The sequence below is a fragment of the Vigna unguiculata genome, chromosome 8 (assembly GCF_004118075.2).
Source record: "Vigna unguiculata cultivar IT97K-499-35 chromosome 8, ASM411807v1, whole genome shotgun sequence".
Lineage (NCBI taxonomy): Eukaryota > Viridiplantae > Streptophyta > Magnoliopsida > Fabales > Fabaceae > Vigna > Vigna unguiculata.
Genome location: NC_040286.1, coordinates 18,978,769 through 19,003,226, shown reverse-complemented (window position 1 = coordinate 19,003,226; position 24,458 = coordinate 18,978,769). Strand labels below are relative to the sequence as shown.

The window sequence follows — 24,458 nt, the reverse complement described above, 5'->3', positions numbered from 1 at the left end:
CCCCTTATGTTTCAATTTCAATTTGTAGCTTTCAGTCGGCGCCACGCCAAAGAGCACACAAACCTCTTTGCCGGTTCGTTGCGTCTTTTCAAACTCTGCGCTCGCTCGACGCTAAGCATTCAAAACAATCTGCGACGTCGTATCGTATGCGTGATACGAAGAACCTACACTTCTCGTTCCTCGCGCCATTCCATTTTCTTCCATGGCTTCTCCTACGCATCGCACGCGCCTCGATCAGGTCCTTCTCTATCTCTTTCTCCAGCCCTAGACGACGCTGTTCTCTTCCGCATTATCCTCGCACGCCCCAACAAATTCGCATTGCTTCGCAAAATCAAAACAACAAAAACCAAATTAACAGTTTCTGAATCTCGCTGCTTAATTGTGGTATACGAATTGTGATTCTTTTTTGTTTTTCTCACTTGCGTCCGCTTGTTTGTGGATTTGCGCGTGCAGTTTTACGTGTCAAAGAAAAGGAAAGCTGCGACGCCGGTTTGTAAGGTTGGAAGATCCGAGAAAGGTGCCAGGCAAGGGGCTGACGCGTCTCCGAGTTCCAAAGGCACTTTGGACGGTTACTTGATTGCGTCGCAGGATGGTGACGGTGACAGTGCCACCGCCCCAAACACAGTTAAGAGAAATTTGGCATCAGAGATCGGTAGTTTTCATGCCAATGGACTTAATAAGCACACTGTTTTATCGGCTCAAGGGTTTGATGATTCTGAAACTAGTGGGGCGACTGAATTCGGGCAGGGTGCTGCGAATTTAGAGCTCAAACAGTTTGCAGCTGGCTTTTTGTCTTTGTATTGCAGGTAGTTTACTCTATCTGTTTGAAAAATGAATAAAGATTGGTGTACACATCAATGTAGTGGACACCCGTAGGGGTAAAGAAAGGGAAGAGAGAGAGGTGTAGGTATGATTGTTAATATGATGTGATAGGAAGAAGCTGATTGAAAGAAATGACAGGGGTTAATGAGATGCTTAAATAATAGTATTCTGTGTTTACTTATCTCCACTTATGAAAAATTGTACGTATCAATGAAATTTTCAATGAGGATTGGTGTTGAGATGTTTTCTTTCTCTTTTTGTATTGTTTTACTTGTGCGTGTATTTGACTGTTAGCATTTGAACCATGCTATTTGCAGTGAATTGCATCCAAGTGTGGATTTCCCTTCAGAGATGAAAGTGGATGATCACAAGAGTCATGGTACCGTGGCAGAGGGACATAGTTGCTTACCACAGAAGAGTAAGTGCACTGCCAGAGAGCCGGGTTTTGGTGTTGAAAATGTATCATTAAATGTCAAGATTGACGAAGACGTCAAGTCTGGTGTTGTTGGTAATAATACTATGGGATATGTTCCTATCTCTTGTTCGAAGGTTAAGCTCTAATCCTTAGCTGTTTGAATTTTTTTGTAGCTAGATTGGTATTTCAATTTATCTTATCTGTTTTGATGCTTTGGCTTCTGAGTGACAGGTTTCTGATTGTGGTGACACTGCTGCCTTTGAGACAGGCTTTAGAAAGTGTAGTAATACACCTAAAATGTCTAGGAATATGGCTGAATGCTATACACCGGGGTCTTTGATTGTTAAAGCTAGGGTTAAGGAGACTCCAAAGTCAGTACGTGGAAGCTCATCATTTTCACCTGGAGAGGCATTTTGGAATGAGGCAATTTTACTCGCTGACAGTTTGTGTGTTCCCATGGGTAATGATCCTTCTAAGGCTATGTGGGAAAGTAATGTGGTGGAAGATGGACCTGAGATGAATAACTCGTGCAATTTACAAAATTATGATGGCAAGCCAAGGAAAATATTGGATCAAAGTAAAAGCAGAATCTGGAATATGGAAGCAGGCACTTCTTTCGGGTTAGTGGGGATGCACCCAAAAGATTCTGGGAAAGAAGCATCCAGCCTTCCTGTAAAACATTTTGATTTTTCGTTTGAGGACAACAGTTTAGAAGAAAATACCATGCAAAATGGCCATGTTGGTGATCAGAGCAATGATACTTACATGGCTGGTAAACAGTATGGATCAGGTCCTACCACTAGTCATACTTATGAAGAGAAGAATGAAGTACAAGAGAAGACTTTAGTAAATAAATTAGGAAAAAGAAATTGTCATGGTAATGTTAGTATGACATCTAATTCACCCCACAATGAGGTCAGGACACCAATTAGTGCACATGAAACTGATGAAGCCAATACGCCTTCAACTAGTGTATCATTTAATGATCATTTTGACCTAAATAGCTGGCTTCCTCCTGAAATATGCAACATATATAGGAAGAAAGGAATATCGAACCTTTACAATTGGCAGGTACAAGATTGTTTCTTAAGTCATCAACTTGTTATATTGATTTACTATGTTGTATCTATATAATTGAATGCTTATATTTGCCGCTACTTTTTCTTTTCCTGCTAGTCTTTATCTTAATTTCTTCTTTTGAAAAGTTGTGGCTGTGGTTGAGGTGGTCCTGAATTTGATTATATCCTTTTTTGGTCTGGAATTCTTCTAATTGCTCCTTAGCGACAAAGTATTGAAAGCAAACATAAGAGAAAACAAGCTTTCTATTTAGTATTTTTAGATCTGTAAAAGTTATGAGCTTTTGTTCTGAGTAGTTTTATATATGCTATACAAGCACATCTAACTGAACGGATCAGTTATAACTTATAACAACTTGACAGTGACAGCTGTGACAAACTACTAACAGAAATCAAAATATTATGAGGGCTGTAACTAGCTAACTGTAATAAAAGAAGTTATATACTGACGTTAATTGACTGTCTTATAAAAGGAGTTCTACACGCAGTATAATACTAGTGATAGCTGAGAAGGTTATTTAAAATGCTTGTTTTTTTTTTTTTTTTTCAAAATCTTAAAGTTTCTGGTATTCTTAAGTTTGAGCAGGTTATTTTGTTTTTATTTTTATTTTTTAGGTTGATTGCCTTCGAGTGGATGGTGTCCTACAGAGAAGAAATCTTGTATATTGTGCTTCTACAAGGTATTCTCTCACGTAATAGTAATTAATTTAAACCTTTTGTTATACTTTTGTCCTATTAATTTATTTAAAATTAAAAGAGTTACGTAGGGTGGAATGTAAATTTGGGGGGTGAGTGGTGGTTTTAGGGCTGTCTGTTCGAACTAGGTGGGCCTTTGCATGATAGATTTCACTTTCCCCAACTAGGGTTTCATTTACAGTGAATGATGGAGTTACAATTTTGGTAATGAGCATTAACATATTGCTGTACAACTTCATTATAATATTTTATTTCATATTTATTTTGTTGTACTGAACCTCTAATTTTATTGCATCAATACATGGTTTTATGAATTTTCTTCTTAATATTGATTGCTGAATTCTTTATTTCATTTTAATTCTGCTACCTGTTGTCCCTTTTGTTTTCAGTTCATGTGATTCTTCCGCCTATGTTTTTTATTTTTATTTTTTATTTTTTTTTATTTCCTTTGTTATTTTATGTTTTCCCTCTGTTTTGTGCTTCCCCTCTGTCTTTTATTTGAGGAGGACATGTGTTTTTCTTGTTGCCGCAGTGCTGGTAAAAGTTTTGTTGCTGAAATTTTAATGCTGCGGAGGGTGATAACAACTGGAAAAATGGCGCTACTTGTTCTTCCATATGTATCAATTTGTGCAGAAAAGGTTCTCTTCTGGCTTGCTAATGTGTCAAAATTTAAAATTACATTTTTTTGCTATGGTGTTGTGGGTTTAATTTGTGGGATTTGGCTTAAAATATTTCTAAATTTTGAGTGTTTTGTTTTGTCATTTGGATTCATATAGGCAGAACACCTCGAACGTCTCCTAGAGCCACTTGGTAAACATGTTCGTAGTTATTATGGAAACCAAGGTGGTGGAACACTTCCTAAAGATACTTCTGTAGCTGTCTGCACAATAGAGAAGGCGAACTCTCTAATTAATAAATTGTTGGAAGAGGGTCGTCTGTCAGAAATGGGAATTATAGTAATTGATGAACTTCACATGGTATCATCAATTATTACTCTTTAGTTATTTCTCATGAGCTGCTTTCACATGTATTTTTCTATTGGACTATCATGAAAGCTAAACAGGAAATGGTACACTTGGATGGTTCTCATGGTTTATTATTCTCTTCATCTGTTAACAGGTTGGTGATCCCAGAAGAGGTTATCTTCTAGAACTTATGTTGACAAAGCTTCGTTATGCAGCAGGGGAAGGTATTCCAAAGTCAAGCGATGGAGAAAGTTCAGGTGGAAGCAGTGACAAGGCTGATCCTGCACAGGGTCTGCAAATTGTAGGAATGAGTGCAACAATGCCAAATGTTGCAGCAGTTGCTGACTGGCTTCAAGTAAGCATAATTACAAGGATCCTCTCTTATGTACACAGCTGTTATGGGGAATCCTCTTTCTCTTGCTCAACTGTCATGTTTTGTTGTCATTTTTGGTAGTGTAATTACTGAAATCAGTTGAAACTTGAACAGTATAACTATACATGAATTCGAATTTATCCCTTGAAAACATAATTCCACTTAACTTTGTTTTGTTATCAACATGTTGCATGTTTAGTACTCTGAACATCATCTGTTTGAAAGAAAGAAACAGAAAATTCAATAGAACACTGACTGGAAATAGAGGAAAATCAGATTTTGCAAATATAATTGAACCATCGATATGTAATATTTACTAGAAAACCAATTGTTTTTGGTCTAGCTCCATAGGGAGGCAATCTTGTTTGAGTTAGAAACACCCTCAGAGGCTAGCACACTCTTGTGTTTTGTCATATACACTAGACTTGAGCTTGAGACCTTATTTGAGAGAAATGAAGTATGTAGCACCTAAATCAACCACCCACTGGTTATGTCATATAGTGGGATGACTTTAGACATTTATTTAGGATTATAGATTATGGATAAAATTTAAGAAGATATAGGAAAGTGATAAACTCAGAAATCACATAATGATCAATCCTGAATAGTAGTCTCCTGGATCGTAGTCTAGTCTGGAAACACTAGTGGGATAGCAAATAGCAGGATGACCATTATTTCAAATATATTATTATAAGGGTTAAATATCGCGAAATTGGAATTCATCTATGTCTAAAATTTAGATACATTTTGGTTCCTAAACTTTAAAAATGAATGAATATAGTTTTTTTAATCCAATTATGTTAAACTTTTTTTAATGTGTTAAACACATTTCAGGTTGGTGTTTGAGTTGTTTAAAATGTTTGACACATTTTGGCTCAAATGCTAGTCTGTAATGCCGTTTAACAAGTCCAAAAAAATTAATTTCATTAGATTAAAATGATATATATTCATTCATTTTTAAAATTTAAGGACCAAAATGTATCAAAGTTTGAAATAGGGACGAATTTCAATTTCGCGTCCAAGTTGGGACTAAGACCACATTTAATCCTTATTATTATAATATAAAGTAAATGAATAGTCAAAAATACAAACTAATAAGGCCAAAATTAAAGAAATCATAATAAATAAGTCATACCCTACAACAATTACCATCAATCTAGGAGAAATAAGATTATGAGAATGAAGTCTAAATGAAAGATAGTGGTCAAATTCGTAGAAAAAAAGGAAAACTACAAATAAAAATTTGGAATTTGTGACTGAATCATGGATGGAAGAGAAATAGACCTTTGATAAGTGAAGGACAAAGAAAGAACAAAACGCAAAAACAAAAGAGAGAATAGATGTGTAAAGTGTGAAGGAAGTGAAAAGAACAGAAAGCACATGCACTAAAGACAATTGCAAGGCACTAGGTCCAAATAGAGATTGAGCTTTGATGAGTGAACAAAGACCCAAGGAAGAACAAAGAACTACTTGCAATGGGGTTGGCTGGGGAAACAGATGGTGGCTAGCAGATAGTTGATCATTAGGTCAGATTACAAATTGCAAACAAGTGTAGTATTTTTTGCTTGAATGATTGAGGAAAGAAGGGTTTCAAACCCTACAATAATTTTGAAGCCAAAAGTGTATTATAAATTGAGACAGTCCATATACAATTTAAAGGAAAAGCACAAAGTTTAGGGAAAAAGTTACCATTGTTTGAAGTGCAAGGTCGTGGCTCAAAGGTGATGCGAATCAAACAATGTGGATAGCAACTTGGTTATCATATCTTCATTTGTTGAGTCTCACAAAAATATAATTCTTAGAGGAACTATTTTACCCATATAAGCTCACAAGTGAGAGATGGTATTGCCGTATACTCAGTTTAGTTGTTGATCAAACAATTACATTTTGTTTCTTGCTTTTCCATGCATAATATTTTCTCTAATGAAAATACGATATCTTGTAGTAGAGCATCTGTTCATAGGAGAACCTGCCTAATCAATTTCACAATATCCAGAGATTTGGGTGTTCCCTTTATCTTCATAAAGTAGACCTTGTGTTGGAGCCTTTTCAAAACACATTAGATCTGAATGACAACATTCAGGCTGTGTTCTTTTGAGAGGAAGGATTAGAGGGAGAGGGAGAGGGAGAGAAAGAGATCGAAATGATTAGAGGGTGAAATTGGTGTTGTTTCTTTTAAGTGATTCAGAGGTGATTCTAGAGTGGATTAGAGAGTGAAGTTTGTGAAAGTTTGTAACTGAATTAACTGATGTGATATATTAAAAAAAACTTTTAATAGAAAAAAAGAACACGCTAAATCATCTCCTAATCATCTCTTCCCATTCCTTGTGAATAGTACATCCACCCAAAAGAACACAGCTTCAATGATTGATATGAGGATTCTGCATAAACTGATTCACAACACAAACTGCAAAAGACGAAGCTAGTCTAGTACAGTTCAACTGTTGAACTTGTTTTGGTGGTATTTTACTTCCATCTTCTAAGTGATCATGAAAACATTGGCGAGAGATTCAAAGTTCAACCAAAGCAAACCAAGATAGGTAATTTTTTTTATTTAATTTCTCATAAGATATAGAGGCTAAAATTCAAAGGAATTACTGTTAACACTCCCAAAATGTTCGATGAGAACTAAAATCACGTCAAGCTAGTCAAAATCATGTCTTAAAACATGTCATTACTGGGGCCTAAGATTGTAGCATGTCTGGTTTCCCTTCTCTTATTGGTGGTGATATCTTTGATTTCCTGAAACCACCCATGGCATTCTAAAATCGGGGTCCAAGATCACCCGCTAAAACAGGAAATACAAAGTTCATTGGGGTAAACAAAATTTTGGATGCTTGGTAATGGAAGATCGGCTGATTTTCTTTTTATTAACTTAGACTTTTATATTCAAATTGATGACTATTGATCGCTGCATACTTGACCATATTATTTGTATAAATCCTAGTTTTTCTGATGTTATGCTATACATTTGTCTCAAATTTTCATCAAGGCAGCACTATACCAGACAGAGTTCCGGCCCGTTCCACTGGAAGAATATGTAAAAGTTGGTAACTCCATTTACAGCAAAAATATGGAACTTTCTAGAACAATCTCAAAAGTGGCTGACCTTGGAGGTAAAGATCCAGATCATGTTGTTGAACTATGTAATGAGGTAGGTGGTCTAGAGTCTTAGCTGCAATGTCTATACCTTGTAATACTGAAAACTTTATAGTTATGAACAATTAAATATTCTTTTCAGGTTGTTCAAGAGGGACAATCAGTGTTAATATTTTGCTCTAGCCGGAAGGGTTGTGAATCAACTGCAAGGCACATTGCAAAGTTCCTGAAAAGATTTACCGTTGATGTTAATGATTGTGAGTTTGCTGATATTACTTCTGCTATTAATGCCCTGAGAAAGTGTCCTGGTGGGTTGGACCCCATATTGGAGGAAACTCTTCCTTCTGGTGTTGCATTTCATCATGCTGGCCTTACGGTAACCTTCCATTCTTTTTTTTTCCTTTAGCTTCATGGCTTCCACTGTCACTTTATTACTAAATTCTCACATCGATTACGAATAAGGTCAAATTATAATATATAAGTGAGGTGTAAACCTTATGTTATGAGTTAGTTTTGTGAGATTGTTAGACTTAAATTCGACTAGCTTAATAATTAACACCTCCTTTTTGATTCTATTTATGTAGATGATGAACATGTTATGTTTATGTAACCTGTTATTTTTTGCTGTTGCATAGGTTGAGGAGAGAGAGATTGTTGAAACTTGTTATCGGAAGGGTCTTATACGTGTTTTAACTGCCACATCAACCTTAGCTGCTGGGGTAAATCTGCCAGCTAGGAGAGTGATTTTCCGCCAACCTAGAATTGGTTGTGATTTTCTAGATGGGACGAGGTACAAACAGATGGCTGGTCGTGCTGGTCGAACTGGAATTGATACAAAAGGAGAAAGTGTATGGCTTTTTTTATTATGCTTTCAACTATAACATAGTAATGTCAATGTGGCATTTTCATGATGTTAAGCTGATGTCAATGCTACACTTTATTTTTTGTCAATTTTTGTTTTGAATTTTCTTTTGGTTACTCAACATATGTTTCTTTTTTCTCTTTACCTACCTTTCCTTGTTATTTGGTGTCATACTTTATTTTGGTGGGTTCTAATTAATTAGTTCTGAGTTGATTCAGTTTGTTACTTGTACAGATACTTATCTGTAAACCAGAAGAAGTGAAAAAAGTTACAGCACTTCTTAATAAAAGCTGTCCTCCTTTACATTCGTGTTTGTCAGAAGACATGAATGGAATGACACATGCAATCTTAGAAGTAGTGGCTGGAGGAATTGTTCAAACCGCTAGCGATATTAACCGTTATGTTAGATGTACACTTTTGAATTCTACAAAATCATTTCAAGATGTAGTAAAATCTGCACAAGAATCTCTTCGATGGTTGTGCCAAAGAAAATTTCTTGAATGGAATGAAGACACTAAACTCTATAATACCACACCTCTTGGACGAGCATCTTTCGGAAGTTCTCTTTGTCCAGAAGAATCACTTGTAAGTGTTCCTCTAATTTTATTTAGTGCCATTGCTCTTTTTCCCATTGATCCATTTTGGGTTTATTATAGTGAAGCTTTTCTTGTTTGTTTTGTTAGAAATATTAGACATGTGAGTGTGATGATTGGATACATGACATGTTAATTGCTTGTACATGATGTGTTTGAGACCCAAAATATAGAAGACGAATAAATAGGGAAAATGAGATGATATGTGTATTATTTCCAAAATAAATAAAAAAATATAAAAGGTGATGATTCCTATTACTGTACATCAAGTACTTCAAGAGAGGTTAGCACCTCCTGGCCATAATAGAATTTCACAGTATCTTGTAATCTTGCTCCTCACTCTCCTCCCCTTACATTTTCCCACTACCATCACTCCTTAACTAATTCTGTTACACCCTTTTCTACCTCACTACCATGTCTGTTCACACCCTTTTTTCTCTCATACACTCCAAATCTTGGGTCTACTTTCAATATCTAAGCCCTCTTTCCCAGTCCTAACAATTGTTGCTTCAATTGTTGGAGAGCTTTATTTATGTCCATCAACTCCTTTTTTACTGCTTTAACTCTCACTTCTCAAGGCAAAAATAAAATTTCTTTAGGAGGTTTTCTGCCACAGACAATCTCAAAAGGAAGCAGGAAAATTGATGTTTTCACATCAATATTGCTATCACCCTCCCTCAAACTGTAGGTGAGAGACTTTTACAAACAAAATCCTTTACATTGAGTTTGTGTCCAAGATGTTCTTTGGCTTGGTGAGAGCATCAGCCCACTGATCTAAGCTAAGAATATGATAAACTTCAAGTTGTTTTGATAACACTTGATCACAAACACAATAGACATCAATCTCCATATGTTTCATTCTAGAGTGAAAAACTGGATTTTGTGCTATGGCAACAGTGCTTTGATTGTCATAGAGCATGATAGGAGTAGTGGAAGAAATAGAAAGTTCTTTTAGAAAAGCTTGAATCCAAAGAATGTCTGCCGAAGATTTTTTATTTCATTTTTTATTATGTAATCATTTCCTTTTAGATAACAGGTTAAAACTTAAAACTTATAGACACGTGTTCCTGTGCAATTATCACCGATTCATTTTTCTCATTTTTAGGATGATATTTGCATTCCTGTTTATTTTTGTTTCTGATTTTATTTTTTGTGAAGATGATGGTAGGATCATTTGCTTGTTAAACTAGGTTAGAACCAATATATATACCAATGTGTAATTCCTTTTGTACAATTATCCTAAAAGGACGATGTTCAGTTTTCCTGTATAATTTTGTCTATTGGTAACTTGAGGTAGTATAGTCATGCTGTTATTGGCATTAACCTATACTTTCTTGATTTCTCAGATTGTGTTAGCGGATCTCTCAAGGGCAAGGGAAGGATTTGTCCTTGCGTCTGACCTGCATTTAGTTTACTTAGTGACACCAATCAATGTTGATGTTGAGCCAGACTGGGAATTGTTCTATGAGCATTTTGTGAGATTGTCTCCTCTTGACCAGGTTGGTTTTCATTAAGAAGAATTTCCTTTCTGTGTTTTTTATTTTTATTTTATATTGGTGAAAGATGTTATTAGACTTGCTTGGAGTTCATCAAATGTTTACTATCACCTATCTCAGGCTGCATACGTAAGTCTTATTAGTATTTATATGCTTGCAGTCAGTTGGCAATCGAGTAGGTGTGACAGAACCATTCTTGATGCATATGGCGCATGGTGCACCACTACGCGCTCCAAACAAGTCAAGACATAATACAAGGTCATTACACAATCAGCAGAGAAACCAACTCGGGATTTCCAATGCAACAACCAACTATGATGATCAAACTCTTCGTATTTGTAGAAGATTCTATGTTTCACTCATTTTGTCACTTCTAGTTCAGGTGCTTTTCTCTATTGTGTGGACTCTAATATTTCTATTCTTAACTATTTTTCAAAATTAATATTATTAGTGAACAAAGGAGATAAATGCATAATATAAATGTACTAAGTTTCTAATTATCTGTCTGTTCAATCCCAACATATTCTCTTCAAGGGCCATTAAATCTGCCATGGCTGCTTTTCGATTTTTATAAAAAGTTGGATAGGTTTAGATGGCCCAACAAATGTGTAGCCAGCCCACAAGGAATTTGGGTTGGCCACCCTACCCCACTTTTCACACATTGGCTTGTGGCATTGGGTTGAACGACCATTTTTGCACATTTAACAGAACATGTACATTGCAATACCACAACTTGTCTCATATACTACTATAATTGCTAAGACACTCTAATCTATCAACAATGAAGGAAACTTGTTTAAAGTTCTTTGAATTTTGGTTTGGATCTAATTTAGTACTACAAAACTAGATTGCAAGGTGAGGTTTTGTTGGGATATAAGGAGATAGGAAGTTTATTAAGATATTTAATTTAAAATATAAATTGGTAAGTTAGTTAGTTAGATATAAACAGGGGAAGGAGGATAGGAGGGATTCTAATAGAAAGGAGAATAAAGAGTGGAGATGAACAGTCTACTACTGAAAGAAATGTACAAATTAAGTTAGTTGTTGGCTAGTTGTTTTGCTGTTTTGACCGCTGTTGGGGTAGTGGGCTAAGGCTTTCTAAAGGAAAGCCTTTTTATTCCGTTGTGGAGAGAGGGTTTGGAGGTTGGGAAAAAAGATAGTTTGAACAAGGTAAGCCTTATGGAAGAGGAGGTATTCTCTACTTTGTATGTGGGTGTTTGAGAGTTTTGTAAAAATTAATACATTAGTGGGAAACGACATTTCCAATTTACCTGAAGAGTTTTGAATATTGTAAAAGACAGTTTGCCTGACATGAAGGAGATTAAAAAGTTTCCTCGATGACAAGGTTGTTCCAGCTGGTTGAGATAATGATTGGAAGGAGAATAAGGATAGGACATACAAAGTCTACTATAGAAAGAAATGTAAAAATTAAGTTAGTTGTTGGTTAGTTGTTTGCCGTTTTGACAGCTGTTGGGGTTGTGGGCTAAGGCTTTCTAAATGAAAGCCCCTTTATTCTGTTGTGGAGAAGGTTTGGTGGTTAGGAAAAAAGGTAGTTTGAACAAGGTAAGCCTTGTGGAACAGAAGGTATTCTCTCCTTTGTATGTGGGTGTTTGCAACTTTTGTAAGAACTAATACAGCAGTGGGAAACTGCATTTCCAATTTTTCTGGTGTTTTGTCTTGTGAAGGGATCTAACAGATTCAAATTTGTCATTGTAAATTGAGCAATGGCTCTTTGAGAAGGGATAAATCCTTTGGGAAGGGGAGACGTTTAGAGGAGAGGTTTCTCTCCTAGTCATGTTGTTTTCATCCTATTAGTTAAAAATCATTCTTTTTCCTTTCAATTCTTGGTTCCTAATAAGTATGCACCCCGCCTTTTTAAGCCATATAACTAGTCAATGTGAATCTTAACCACCACCCATGATATTGCAATTAAGGCACCTCCAAGGGTGATTGCACGTAAGATGACTTTTCCAACACTCTCCCTCATGCCCATTACTCTAGCTTGGACTGGGACATATGTAGGTGACACAACCAGAGATCTTGGATATACTTTGATACCATATGAGAATTTGGTTTGGACTTAACTTACATAATTGGTTTGTAAAGTAAGGTTTGCATCCTACTTACATATATTCTATTGTAGCAATATTAGTCTATGTGCACCTAAATTGCTACATTTTGTAAATAGTAGATTATTAGGAGAAAAAATATTCTCAATATCTCCATAGTAATTAAGAAAAAATGTCTTCAAAATCTTTCCATTTATTTCAACATATTTATATTTACATTTTTTAGAGGTTTTGGTTATTGCACATATAGATGATGAGAATGTAATTGGTGTGATTGATATCAATAAAATAGTTCTTTATTTTTTAAGTCTACTCTTGATGTTGTAATAGAGGTAAACCCCAGGAGGCTGAAACTAAGGTGATTTAGGACTAGGGCTGACCAAATTTAAGGCAACTCTTCAACAATAGTTTTCATCTTTGACATGTTAAAAGTCTTGAAAAAGCTCACATCGATTGGAAAAATGGATAAAATATTGATTCTCCTATCGTTATATTTGTTAAAAATGATATTCCCTTTTTCTTAACATTTGTGAAAAAGTAAAATCATATGAAGTTCATTCATGCATCATAATATAGTATATGTGTCCATTTAAGATTCATTTTAGATATCAATCGGTAGATATCCAAAATGTGTCAAATCTTAAGATTTGAATCAGAAGATTTTGATAACCATGTCTATTAGGATATAAAGAAAGAGAAATTAGTTAAGATAGAATACTACTGAGTTAGTTACATGAGGTGTTCGTTAGAAAAGGATGTTGATTATCTCTGGAATTTCATTAGAACTTATTTTATTTCTTATGTAAATGTTATTTTATGAAGGAAACTCCTGTGGGTGAAGTTTGTGAAGCATTCAAAGTTGCCAGGGGAATGGTTCAATCCTTGCAAGAGAATGCTGGTAGGTTTGCATCTATGGTTGCTGTGTTTTGTGAGAGACTTGGTTGGCAAGATCTTGAAGGCTTAGTTGCTAAGTTTCAAAATCGTGTATCTTTTGGAGTTAGAGCAGAGATTGTAGAACTTACCACCATTCCCTACGTGAAAGTAAGTGCTAAGCACACTCAAGTTCTATGATTGCTTGACATGCTCCTTGGTATATGTTCTATTGTTATTGGCTTGTACTAGTTATCTTATGTGCTGTTTAATTTGCAGGGTTCCCGAGCCAGATCACTCTATAAAGCAGGTTTACGTACACCTCTTGCAATTGCTGAAGCATCCATTCCAGAGATAGTAAAGGCACTTTTTGAATCTTCTTCGTGGGCCACAGAAGGTGATCTATGGATTAAGTTGTCTCAATTCTGTTACATTGGTTTAAATTTAATATTTTGGTCTAGGTTGAGATAACATTGAATATTCCTAGAAACTATATATAATAAAATGTAAATATGGAACTAAGGTAACTAGATTAACATTTTTCATAGAGAAAAGCCCGTTATCAATGTACTGTACTTTTAAATTCATTACATTAGCTTTTTAACTTGGGATTGTGTGAGTGAAGCGGCCTTATGTTTTCCATGTATTCTGAGTTGATTTTGTTTCTTTGAAAGGTTCTGCCCAAAGGAGCTTACAATTTGGGTTAGCAAAAAAGATAAAGAATGGTGCACGCAAGATTGTTCTTGAAAAAGCTGAGGAGGCTAGTAATGCTGCTTTTTCAGCTTTTAAGTCTCTTGGGTTCAGTGTCCCACAGTTTGCTCCTCGAATATTATCTACTGCTCCTCATGATTCTATCCGGCAAGAAGCTGGTAGTACCTCTGGAAGTGACACAACTGACACTAGTCATAATTTTGTTGATGCAAATCACATTGTTAATTCTATTAAGTTTACTTCAGATAAAGAAAGAAAAGAATTAATTAAATTATCTGTTAGTGGTGCTCTGGCTCCTGTGGAAGAAAAATCAAGCAACAGGGTGCTATGTAGCTTGTCCACTTTTCCAGTTGCAGGACCTACAATGGATGAGAAGAATGGGAATTTTGACCTTGCTAAAAATCCAGACATGTCCCACTTCTCTGCTCCATTTCAGAAACCAAAGGATATATCTTGTGTAAAGGATGGCTGCCATGCTCATTGCACAGAGGAACAACATAAGAATGGAAATTTGGCTAGTGGTAATTCTGGTTGTTCAAGTAAGAAAGGTCCCATTAATGCAGTGAGTTGTCCAGGTGGGCTTGATTCATTTTTGGATATATGGGACACTGTGCCAGAGTTCTACTTTGATATCCATTACATTAAGCGTTTGGAATTGCACTCTGCTGCCCCCTTTGAGATACGTGGCATAGCTGTTTGTTGGGAAAACTCTCCTGTGTATTACGTTAATCTTCCCAGAGATATTCTGTTTTCTGACAAAGCAAAAGATGACTGTTTATCCATGAGTACATGTAGTGATAAACAAAAAGTTTCATCTTCTAAGTGTAACCAAGATTTAGAGATTGCTAGACATAGGTGGAGCAGAATTAGTAAAATAATAGGGAAAAGAAATGTCAGAAAGTACACCTGGAATTCAAAGATTCAGATTCAGGTGCTGAAAAGTCCTGCATTTCCGGTTCAGAGATTCAGATGTTTGGACACACCCGGAACAAGTGTGTACCTTGAAGTTATAGACAATTCATATGTGTTATTTCCCTCTATTCATGTTCAGGATGCAATTGATCTATGTATTGTGGCTTGGATTCTTTGGCCTGATGAAGAGAGTAGCTATACTCCAGACCTCGATAAGGTAATGTACATGCTTGTACTGCATCCATGAATATACATACATGTTCACTTGTTTGGAATCAATTTTTGATGATATAACAGTATCTTACTAGATTCAACAATTGTGGTTGATAATATAGGAGGTTAAGAAGAGGTTATCCTCTGAGGAAGCTGCAGTGGCCAATCAGAGTGGTAGGTGGAGGAATCAGATGAGAAGGGCTGCTCATGATGGTTGCTGTCATCGGGTTGCTCAAACACGGGCATTATGTTCTGTTCTTTGGAAATTACTTATTTCTGAAAATCTTGCTGAAGTGCTTATGAGAATAGAAATCCCATTGGTAAGAATTTATGGGAACAGTAATTTACCCCAAATTTTGTTTAATTGCATATTTTTATGTGTTATAGCGTATGAGCAATATACCCCTATAAAAATAAAATGGTAATCTAATATTCAACAATTCTAGATTTATGTAGAGTGCTCTCATCAATGTGATGGATACACCTTAACTAAACTTTCCCTTTACACATGGTTGTTGGATTTTGTTTTTATTGAAGATTTCACATGAACTAGAGATATGACGAAATTATGGGTGCAAACCTCTATTTAAAAGTCAGTTTTGTAAGGTTAAGTTAGACATAAATCTCACTTTCTAAGATGTAAATAAGAGCCTATCCTAGCATGGTTTGTGGGGCCTATCATGTCACTCATTATCAGGTCATAATTTGACCAACTACAAAATCTAGAGCCATACTAGAGATGTTCAGTTTTCAATGGGAGGGAGTGTGTTAGAGATCTCCCATGAAATAGAGATATAAGAAAATTATAGTATACAAGTAGAAGTAAACTTCATTTTACAAGCCAATTTGTGTGATTGAGTTAGGTCAAAAGTTCATTTTCTGAGAGTTTTTATGATTTTTAACACATGAAAATTGTTTAAAAAATTAGAAAGCTTTAGATATTGTACTTTCAATTATAACTTAAATCGGTGCTGAAAATATGAAGCAAGATGGACGAGAAATTGATCAGTTTAGGGAAAAGGATTCAAGACAAATGGAGGAAGATTGTTATTGCTGTAACAATGCACTTTATAATTTATATGCACAATTAATTTAAATGGGTATATTGGAATCAGAATACATTGAACCAATTGAACCTCTGTGCTCAGGGGAGAGAGTGATTAAGTTGATAAGGGATCCTTTGCTTTTATACCTAAGCTAAAGTGTGATCTTAACATGTTAATGGCTGAATATTTTAGGTGAATGTTCTTGCTGACATGGAGCTTTGGGGAATTGGTGTTGATTTGGAGAGATGCATCCAGGCTCGTAAATTGTTGGTTAACAGGCTAAAGCATCTTGAGAAGGAAGCTTATAAGCTGGCCGGCATAACATTTTCATTAAATATGCCAGCAGATATAGCAAAAGTGCTGTATGAACACTTGAAGCTGCCCATACCTAATGTGCAAAATAAGGGAAAACAACATCCGAGTACTGGCAAACATTGTTTGGATGCATTGAGGTATGGAGAACTTTCCGTTTCCTATGTGTTGTTCTGTTTGTAGTGACTTTAAGATTATAAATACAAGAATCTAGCAATGTGCCACTCCTAGGTTTTCAAATCAAACTCCACTCTTGTAGATTCGTATTGCACTTAAATCTCCATTATCTTTTATTTTTAACCTCTACCTACAAAAGGATTTGTGGATAGAAGTGTTTTATAAGTACCTCTTAACAATTTCTAGCACACTTATTAAGCTCCTTGCCTCTCTCACGAACACTTGTCCACTTGTTTCTGGCTCACCACTCCACTACCAGCCACACGCATCAGCGAAACGCCTTCACATAACTCCTCAAGAATGCAGCTTAACAACTTAGCGCATAGCACAATGTCGACTACTAAACCTATACTCATCCAGCCAATGTAAATGCACTTACTACCTGCTCTGTGTATTTTACACACATTGCCCTATGTAAAACACATAATGTTTGACCCATGCAATTTACATCCGCTTAACTAAAACACACTTGTCGACTCCACTCTCAACTCTTCCCATGGTCCTTATCTTAGCTGAAGGTGAGGGATCTGGAGAAGGAAGGATATGAGACAGATGGAGAATGAGGAGTCTTGGAGAAGGGAGTTGAAGAATACCTTGATCAAGAATGTCAACACATGGATTTGTCTATTCTCTCAGCATGAGGTTTAACACAATCTAATACTATGAAACTGCAAAGGAAGACTGATGGGAAGATTTGGGTTGATCTTTATAGAGAGTGGGGCAAGTCCTAATTTTATCTCATTAGAGCTAATGCCTCTCCTTGGCTTGCATGTTGAATCAACTCCATCATACAATGTAAGATAAGGAGATGGACACAGGAAAAGCATACTGCTAAGGAGGCTCTTTTCTTGATTGATTTTGGAGTGGATTTGATTTTAGTGGTAGCGTTGTTGGCCTCATTAGAGATGTTAAGGTGAATTGGAAGACTTTAACAATGATTCTCGGCACACAAAGTTAGACGGTCTAGATAAAAGATGATCCAACTTTGGCCAAAAATTTAGTGAAATAAACAAAAATAGAAGTTGTTTCAATAATATGGGGTGTAGGAGTTGCTTGACAGACAACAGGGATGAGCAGAAAATACTATAAGTAAGAACCAAGAAAAATTGGATTTGGTTTTGAGAGAGTTTCTAGGGAATCTTAAAGATTGCCACCTTGTAGAGATGTGGATTGTAAAATTGCAATCAAATTGGGAGTGGATACAATAAATGTGAGACCCTATAGATAGCCTTACATGTCAAAAACTAAATTCAAAAACAAGTGGGTGAAATTTTGAAATCAAGGATTGTCAGACCTAGTAATAGTCCTATTCCAGCTCAGTTCTTTTGGTCAAGAAAAAAGATGGGAATTGGAGATTTTGTGTGGACTATCGAGCCACTACAAGAAGTGTTGGTGTAATGGCAAGAAGGTGGGTTCGAAGTGGCCATGTAGGAAGATGTTTCTACCATTAAAGATAAATTTCTAGAATTCAACCTTGGGGTCTAGGTTGTTCATGCAGCATAGGGTAATGTTAGCCAGGGAAATAATGAGAGAGTAGAATGTGTATTATAAAAGGAAATTTAAAAATAAAAAATTGTTATGCGGTTAATTGTTTTGGGAGAGACTTTATGAGAAAGTCTATATTTAGTTTCCCTTTGAGGTGTTGGGCATAATTTTGTACAAAGTTTTTTACTGTTGTATCCGAGGTAGTTAAAATTGAGATTATGGTTGGATCAAGAAGGGCTCACAAAATCATAAATTACCTGATTGTGACTTGTCCTGAGATTGCTTTTGTAGGGAATGTAGTAAGTTAATTTTTAAATGCTCCTATCCAAGACTATTGTGATGCAATTGTATAGCTCCAAAAGTATATCAAGAATATGAAGATTAGGGAAATACTCAAATTGTTGGGTATTCTATTGTTGATTGGGCTAAGTCTTTAAGTGATAGACGATCCACTGCATTATTGTGTTCTTTTTGGAGGTAATTCAGTATCATTTCATGGAAAATCAAGAGACAAAATGTTGTGGCAAGGTCAAGTATAGAAGCAAACATATGGCTAAAACAACTCCTCCACAAGCTTAAATTTGAAGAAAGTTTCCAAATGCATCTTCTATGTCACAATTAGGTAGCATTGCACATTGCCTTCAATCCTGGCTTTCGTGAGAACCAAACATATTGAGTTGAATTGTCATTCCAGGAAACAAAAATTAGAGTCTGGAGACATCATCAGTAGATAGTTGGTTGACATATGTCCTATATGCTCCAATTTGAGGGAGAATGTTATAATTATAAACATAAAATATGGACTTTATCTTATATAATTAGGAATATCTAGATTATATATGTATTATTATGAATATTTTTATTTGTTCCTACATCACATCTTTGTTATTAGAAGATAAATTTCTCTATTTATTGAATTGATTCTTTTTTCTCAGTATAAATAAAGCACTCATGCTGCTTCAGAAATGTGTTTCAGTGCAATATTTCTCTCTTCCTTTGAATTTCTCATATTCTTTATAGGCAAGATATGTTCTAGTAAATTTCATTTTTTTTCAGGCATGAAGATCCTATTGTTCCAGTCATTAAACAAACATCGAACAATGGAATCCTTAGAATTTCACATATACTTTATAAAGAAATTATGTTCTAGGAAATTTCATTTTTTTTTTTCAGGCATGAAAATCCCATTGTTAAATATTGAAAAAAACTGTATAGGATTAATCTCCTTTGTGTCTGAAATACACATAGAGTGAATGTATTTATAATAACAAGTGATACAAGTAGATATGGCAACTAAACATAAATATGGTAAATAGAAGATATTGTAATAAGCAATATCAATAATATCTACCAATACCAAATAATGTCTATTTTTTCCTAATAAACAATAGATGCTATATGTCCCTAATTAACATAAAACGCAACATATCTAAGACTTTATAAAGAAACTGTGTTCTAGGAAATTTCATATTTTTTTCAGGCATGAACATCCCATTGTTCCAGTCATTAAAGAACATCGAACAATGGCAAAGCTGTTGAACTCTACGTTAGGATCAATTTGTTCTCTGGCTAGGCTATCTGTAAGCACACAAAAGTATACAATACATGGTCATTGGTGCCAGACATCTACTGCAACCGGTCGGCTTTCAATGGAGGAACCTAATCTTCAGGTTTGGGTTCTTTTTTTTCTTCTGGCCTTTTTTTCAGTTAACTGCTATATGTAGTGTTAGATGCAACATACAAATATTCATGTGACCTAATAGCTTAGGCATTTGAGATTATTTTGGATCGTGAGTCATTGCATGGTATGAAAGCCTCTGTATGACCAAGTAGTCTAGACTTTCATGCTTGTTGCTTTTATTTATGGATGGCAATTAGGGCCTGGCCCATGGTCCCGGCCCGTAGGCCCACAGAAAAAATGTGGGGCGGGCCAAGGTAGTGAGCTCGTAGGCCCGTGCAGGCTCGGCTTGCATAGGCCTGCGGCCCGCGCAGCCGGCCCGCAAGCCCGCATAAAATTAAAAAAAAAAAAACTTGTATTTGTGTATATTAATTACTTCTTTTATGGAATCTTGCATTAACGTTTCAAATTCTTGTATAACTGGAAAAGACAAGTATTATGTAATTTTTAATGTGCTAAAATTTAAAGAATACATTGTGTATGTCATAGTATGAATATAATGAAAATGTTGAATTATCAATTTATCATCTAATTCTCCAAAGTCTTTACTTAATTTTGTGAACTTCTTAAAGTTTCCCAATTTTTAAATATTGAAAGTTTTATCATAAAAATTAAAAAAAAAATTAAAAAAAAAAGCGTGCTGGCCCGCGGGCCCGCGGGCCAAGGAGTATGTGGGGCGGGCCAGTGTTTTCAGTCCGCATAAAGTATGCGGGGCGGGGCGGGCCAGCCCGCGTTGTGCTGGCCTTATGCGGGGTGTGCCTAAACGGGGCGGGCCGTCCCGCATTGCCACCCCTACTTTTATTTGTTTAATAAAGAAAAAGTTGTTTCAACACTAGGTAAGTGGGTTTGTGATTTGTGCATTGTCCACACCTAAATTCCAAAGGGCTCTTTAATGAGGAGGGATGCAAGAAATTGAATAAAAATTATTTGTTTGTCTGCACCTGATAGCTTAAGCTTTTGAAAGTTGGTTCAACCAATTTAATGTTGTATAGTGTCTTGTTGATGCTGCAGTGTGTTGAGCATACGGTACATTTCAAAATAAAAGAGGAGGAAAATGAAGGTGATGCTAACGAGAGTCATTGTAGTATTAATGCTCGGGATTTCTTTGTTCCCACTCAGGTGATTGGCTTTTAATTTTACCTTTTTGTTTCGTTTGTACTTCAGTGTTTCTTTCTGTAGAAAAGTATTTCCAATCCCAGTATTGGTGCATATCTTTAAATAGAATTTTATTGTTGTTTATTGCTTGATACCTTCTTAGATTCTAGTCACATTTAAAGCAAAACAAAACAAACACTCTCTGTTGCTGGATTTCTGGCCCTGGTTTTAGAAGACACTAGCCTGATTAAAATTGCTCCTTATACCCAGGATCTCTTTGATACCATAATTGATAATTCTTTGTTTTGGTCTAGTAGTGAGCTTTAGGAAACAAATTGTACTTTTGATAGTAACTGATGTTCTTCTCTGGCTTTCATTATTCGAGGTAAGTAAGAATCGATTTTGAGTATACCATTCATTATTTTCTATTATTAACTTGCTATTTTTAATTTTGAATGGTTACATACTGCATCACTTCTACATCTTTATTAGTAATTTGGCATTCAACATTGGCATAAGAAGAATAAGAAAAGTCCAAGAAAAATATTAAAGACCTTGATGAGGGGTCTTTTTACAATGTGTTAGCATTGATTCATTCATGCAAGCCCCTCATAGTGGGAAAAGACGTTTGTTTCAGTGGTTTCTCCTTACAATTTAAAGCTAAGATTTTTCCTCTAATTCCAAAGCCTATCTTTTTCTATTATGCAACTCATGCAGTGTTCTCTTTGTTTCATCCTTATTCTCTCGTTAGCTTTTTACTGCTGAGTATTATCAAGTGACTAAGTTTATACATCACAGGTCATGTGTGCGGTGAAAAAGACAAATCAATAACTGAAAATAATTCCACAATATATGAAGATATGATACGAGAATTATTAAAAACGTTTCTGTTGAAATGTAACGTTATTTTTATTATTTTTCCTGTGTACCCTGCTGTAGGGGGTCATAAGTGCTTTGCCTCTTCTTTGTATCCTGTAAATAAATCAAAAAAAGGTGTAATAGTGTAAGTAGAATACTGTCCATTGTCTTTGGCAGTCATCTCTTTCCTTTTTTTTTTCATCCTACCTCTCTAAGAAGGTGAAGAAAATTTCCCTTAAAGATTTTGAACCATAGGAAGGCAACCTTCGTTTTCTTTTCCTCCCTGACAATAGTACGCCATCCCAGAGACAGTATTCACAGTCCCAAAACTGCAAGTATCTTCTCACTCCTAATTACTTAAATTACAATCCATATATATTGCATATAACTATTAGTTATTTTCTTCACAGAACTGCCACCTTGCAGTTTGTATGTGTTACTGTCATTCTGGAATTTCTAATACGGCATTGTTTTCTAAAAACAGATATACTACATTTCCCATCACGTTTCCTTCATTTTATAATCCGTTAATCCCTCTGTTTTCTCTTTAATTTTCATTGTAAATTTCTCTTGTGTGTTAAATATTTTTGGTATACCTGTGGTCATCGTCATTTATTGTTTCCTTGCAGGAGAACTGGTTACTGTTAACAGCGGATTATTCTCAGATAGAATTGAGATTGATGGCACACTTCTCTAAAGACTCTTCTCTTGTTGAGCTTCTCAGTAAACCTGATGGTGATGTCTTTACAATGATGGCAGCAAGATGGACTGGGTGTTCGGAGGTCTCCGTGGATTCTCAGGAGCGAGAGCAGATCAAAAGGATGGTGTATGGTATTCTTTATGGTATGGGTGTCAATAGCCTTGCAGAACAACTGGATTGCACTTCTGATGAAGCTGCTGAAAAGATTGCTAATTTCAAAAGCTCTTTTCCTGGTGTTGCTTCCTGGCTTCGTGAAGCTGTTGCGTCTTGTCGCAGTAAAGGGTAAGGAGACCTTGTGCTACTTTTGCTCATCCCAACTCAAATGTCTCTTTGCAGTGATACAGTAACTATGATACTCTAGTCGTATGCATTGGATTCTCTTGTTTGGACAATAGTTTTTTATTATTTAGTGCCAGTGTTGTGTTTATTTCCAGGGTGGCATTTTTTGGTAGGATTTAAAATATTATTTTCTTGATACAAGTTGATATTTTTATTGGTATTTCAACTATTTTAACCTCTGTTGTAATTTGTACAGCAGTTGTATTTTTGTGATATCAGTATCTTGTTGGAAACTGTGCTTGTCAATGATAAAGGTGATTTATTATATTATGATTTAAAACTTATTGTTAAACTTGACTTACGTTTGGGAATTGTGAATTACATTTGTATATGCGTGATCCAGATATGTGGAGACTCTAAAGGGAAGAAAACGATTTTTGTCAAAAATAAAATTTGGCAGCAGAATAGAAAAATCAAAAGCTCAAAGGCAAGCTGTAAACTCCATTTGTCAGGTTAGTATAGTTTCTTTTTCTTCCTGGTGAGGACGATTGCTTCAGAACAACTCACAGTATTCTTGCTTGCGTCATTTCCTTTTCCTCCCCCCCTCCCAGGGATCTGCTGCTGACATAATTAAGATTGCAATGATAAGAATTTACTCTGAAATCGCCATTGGATTTGATAGTCTGGATTCCAGTTCTTCTGTGACAACCGAGTTTCAGATGCTTAAAGATCGTTGCCGGATTCTGTTACAGGTAAAAATATGTAGAATTCGTCATCTCTTTTGTTTGTTTATGTGTTTCACTTCCTTTATTGATTGTTTCACTTCTTTTATTGATTGTTAATAGGTACACGATGAATTAGTGTTGGAAGTTGATCCTTCTGTGATAAAAGAAGCAGCCCTATTATTACAAACAAGCATGGAGAATGCAGTCTCCCTTCTTGGTTTGTTTTACATAAACTAAATTCTTTTGGGTTTTCAGGAAGGGAGGGGGTGGTTGAATTGAAGCACTGGGTATATGGTGACATTTACTGTTTACATTTATGCTTCTGCAGTTCCTTTGCGTGTTAAACTTAAGGTTGGAAGAACATGGGGATCTTTGGAGCCATTTACGTCTGATAAAATTCAAGGATGACACACTTGTCGCTGCATTATGGAGCACCAAGTTTTTTAATTTTTTTTCACGACCCAAGGATCCGGAGATTTGGTATGATGAGGAATCCGATTCTAGGAAAGAATGTTGATGACGAGGCCTACGATGTAATATCTGGAGTCCTCTGAGTAAAAGGCAAAAGGGTAATGTTTCGTGGACACTAATATCCATCTACACTCGAAGAGAATGAACTAGAAGGTAGTAAAGTCATGGATGTAATGCAACAGTTAATATGGTGAGAAGAAAAGATAGGGTGAAGCGTGAGTGTAATATTTTGAGGTGAGTGTAACATTTTGAGATGTCATTCTTTAAATAACTTTTTTAAGGATAGGAACACAAATTTTAGGGTTTTTATATTTATTTAAGTATCAAATCCTGGGGCTGAGTTTGAAAGAAAAACGAACGGAATCTTCTCTTCCCCATGTGAATGTAAAGCTAAACTATTTTACTAATTTTAATTCTTTTAATTTTAAATAAAGGAATAGAAAAAGTGGACATTCCAATA

General features: G+C 35.6%; 1 protein-coding gene across 4 annotated transcripts; it reads left to right on the top strand.

Moving 5' to 3' along the window:
• On the top strand, positions 1-24,458 carry LOC114194757 (helicase and polymerase-containing protein TEBICHI). Of its 4 annotated transcripts, none has more exons than XR_003606433.1 (27): positions 3-238; positions 454-806; positions 1,140-1,371; positions 1,469-2,308; positions 2,929-2,993; positions 3,542-3,647; positions 3,786-3,986; positions 4,129-4,329; positions 7,340-7,501; positions 7,589-7,822; positions 8,082-8,294; positions 8,543-8,893; positions 10,248-10,400; positions 10,558-10,779; positions 13,289-13,507; positions 13,616-13,733; positions 14,011-15,176; positions 15,295-15,492; positions 16,411-16,670; positions 19,673-19,862; positions 20,882-20,989; positions 22,453-22,805; positions 23,062-23,116; positions 23,206-23,314; positions 23,414-23,554; positions 23,648-23,744; positions 23,856-23,879. XR_003606433.1 is itself a non-coding variant. In XM_028085153.1 (26 exons), the coding sequence occupies exons 1-26, from the start codon at positions 203-205 to the stop codon at positions 23,933-23,935; spliced, it is 6,408 nt and encodes a 2,135-aa protein (XP_027940954.1). In that variant the 5' UTR covers positions 5-202; the 3' UTR covers positions 23,936-24,458. The 4 variants fall into 4 exon arrangements, 2 of the variants coding, with proteins under 2 accessions (XP_027940955.1, XP_027940954.1); XR_003606432.1 differs by having other exon boundaries at positions 23,059-23,116; XM_028085153.1 differs by lacking the exon at positions 23,062-23,116 and having other exon boundaries at positions 5-238; positions 23,856-24,458.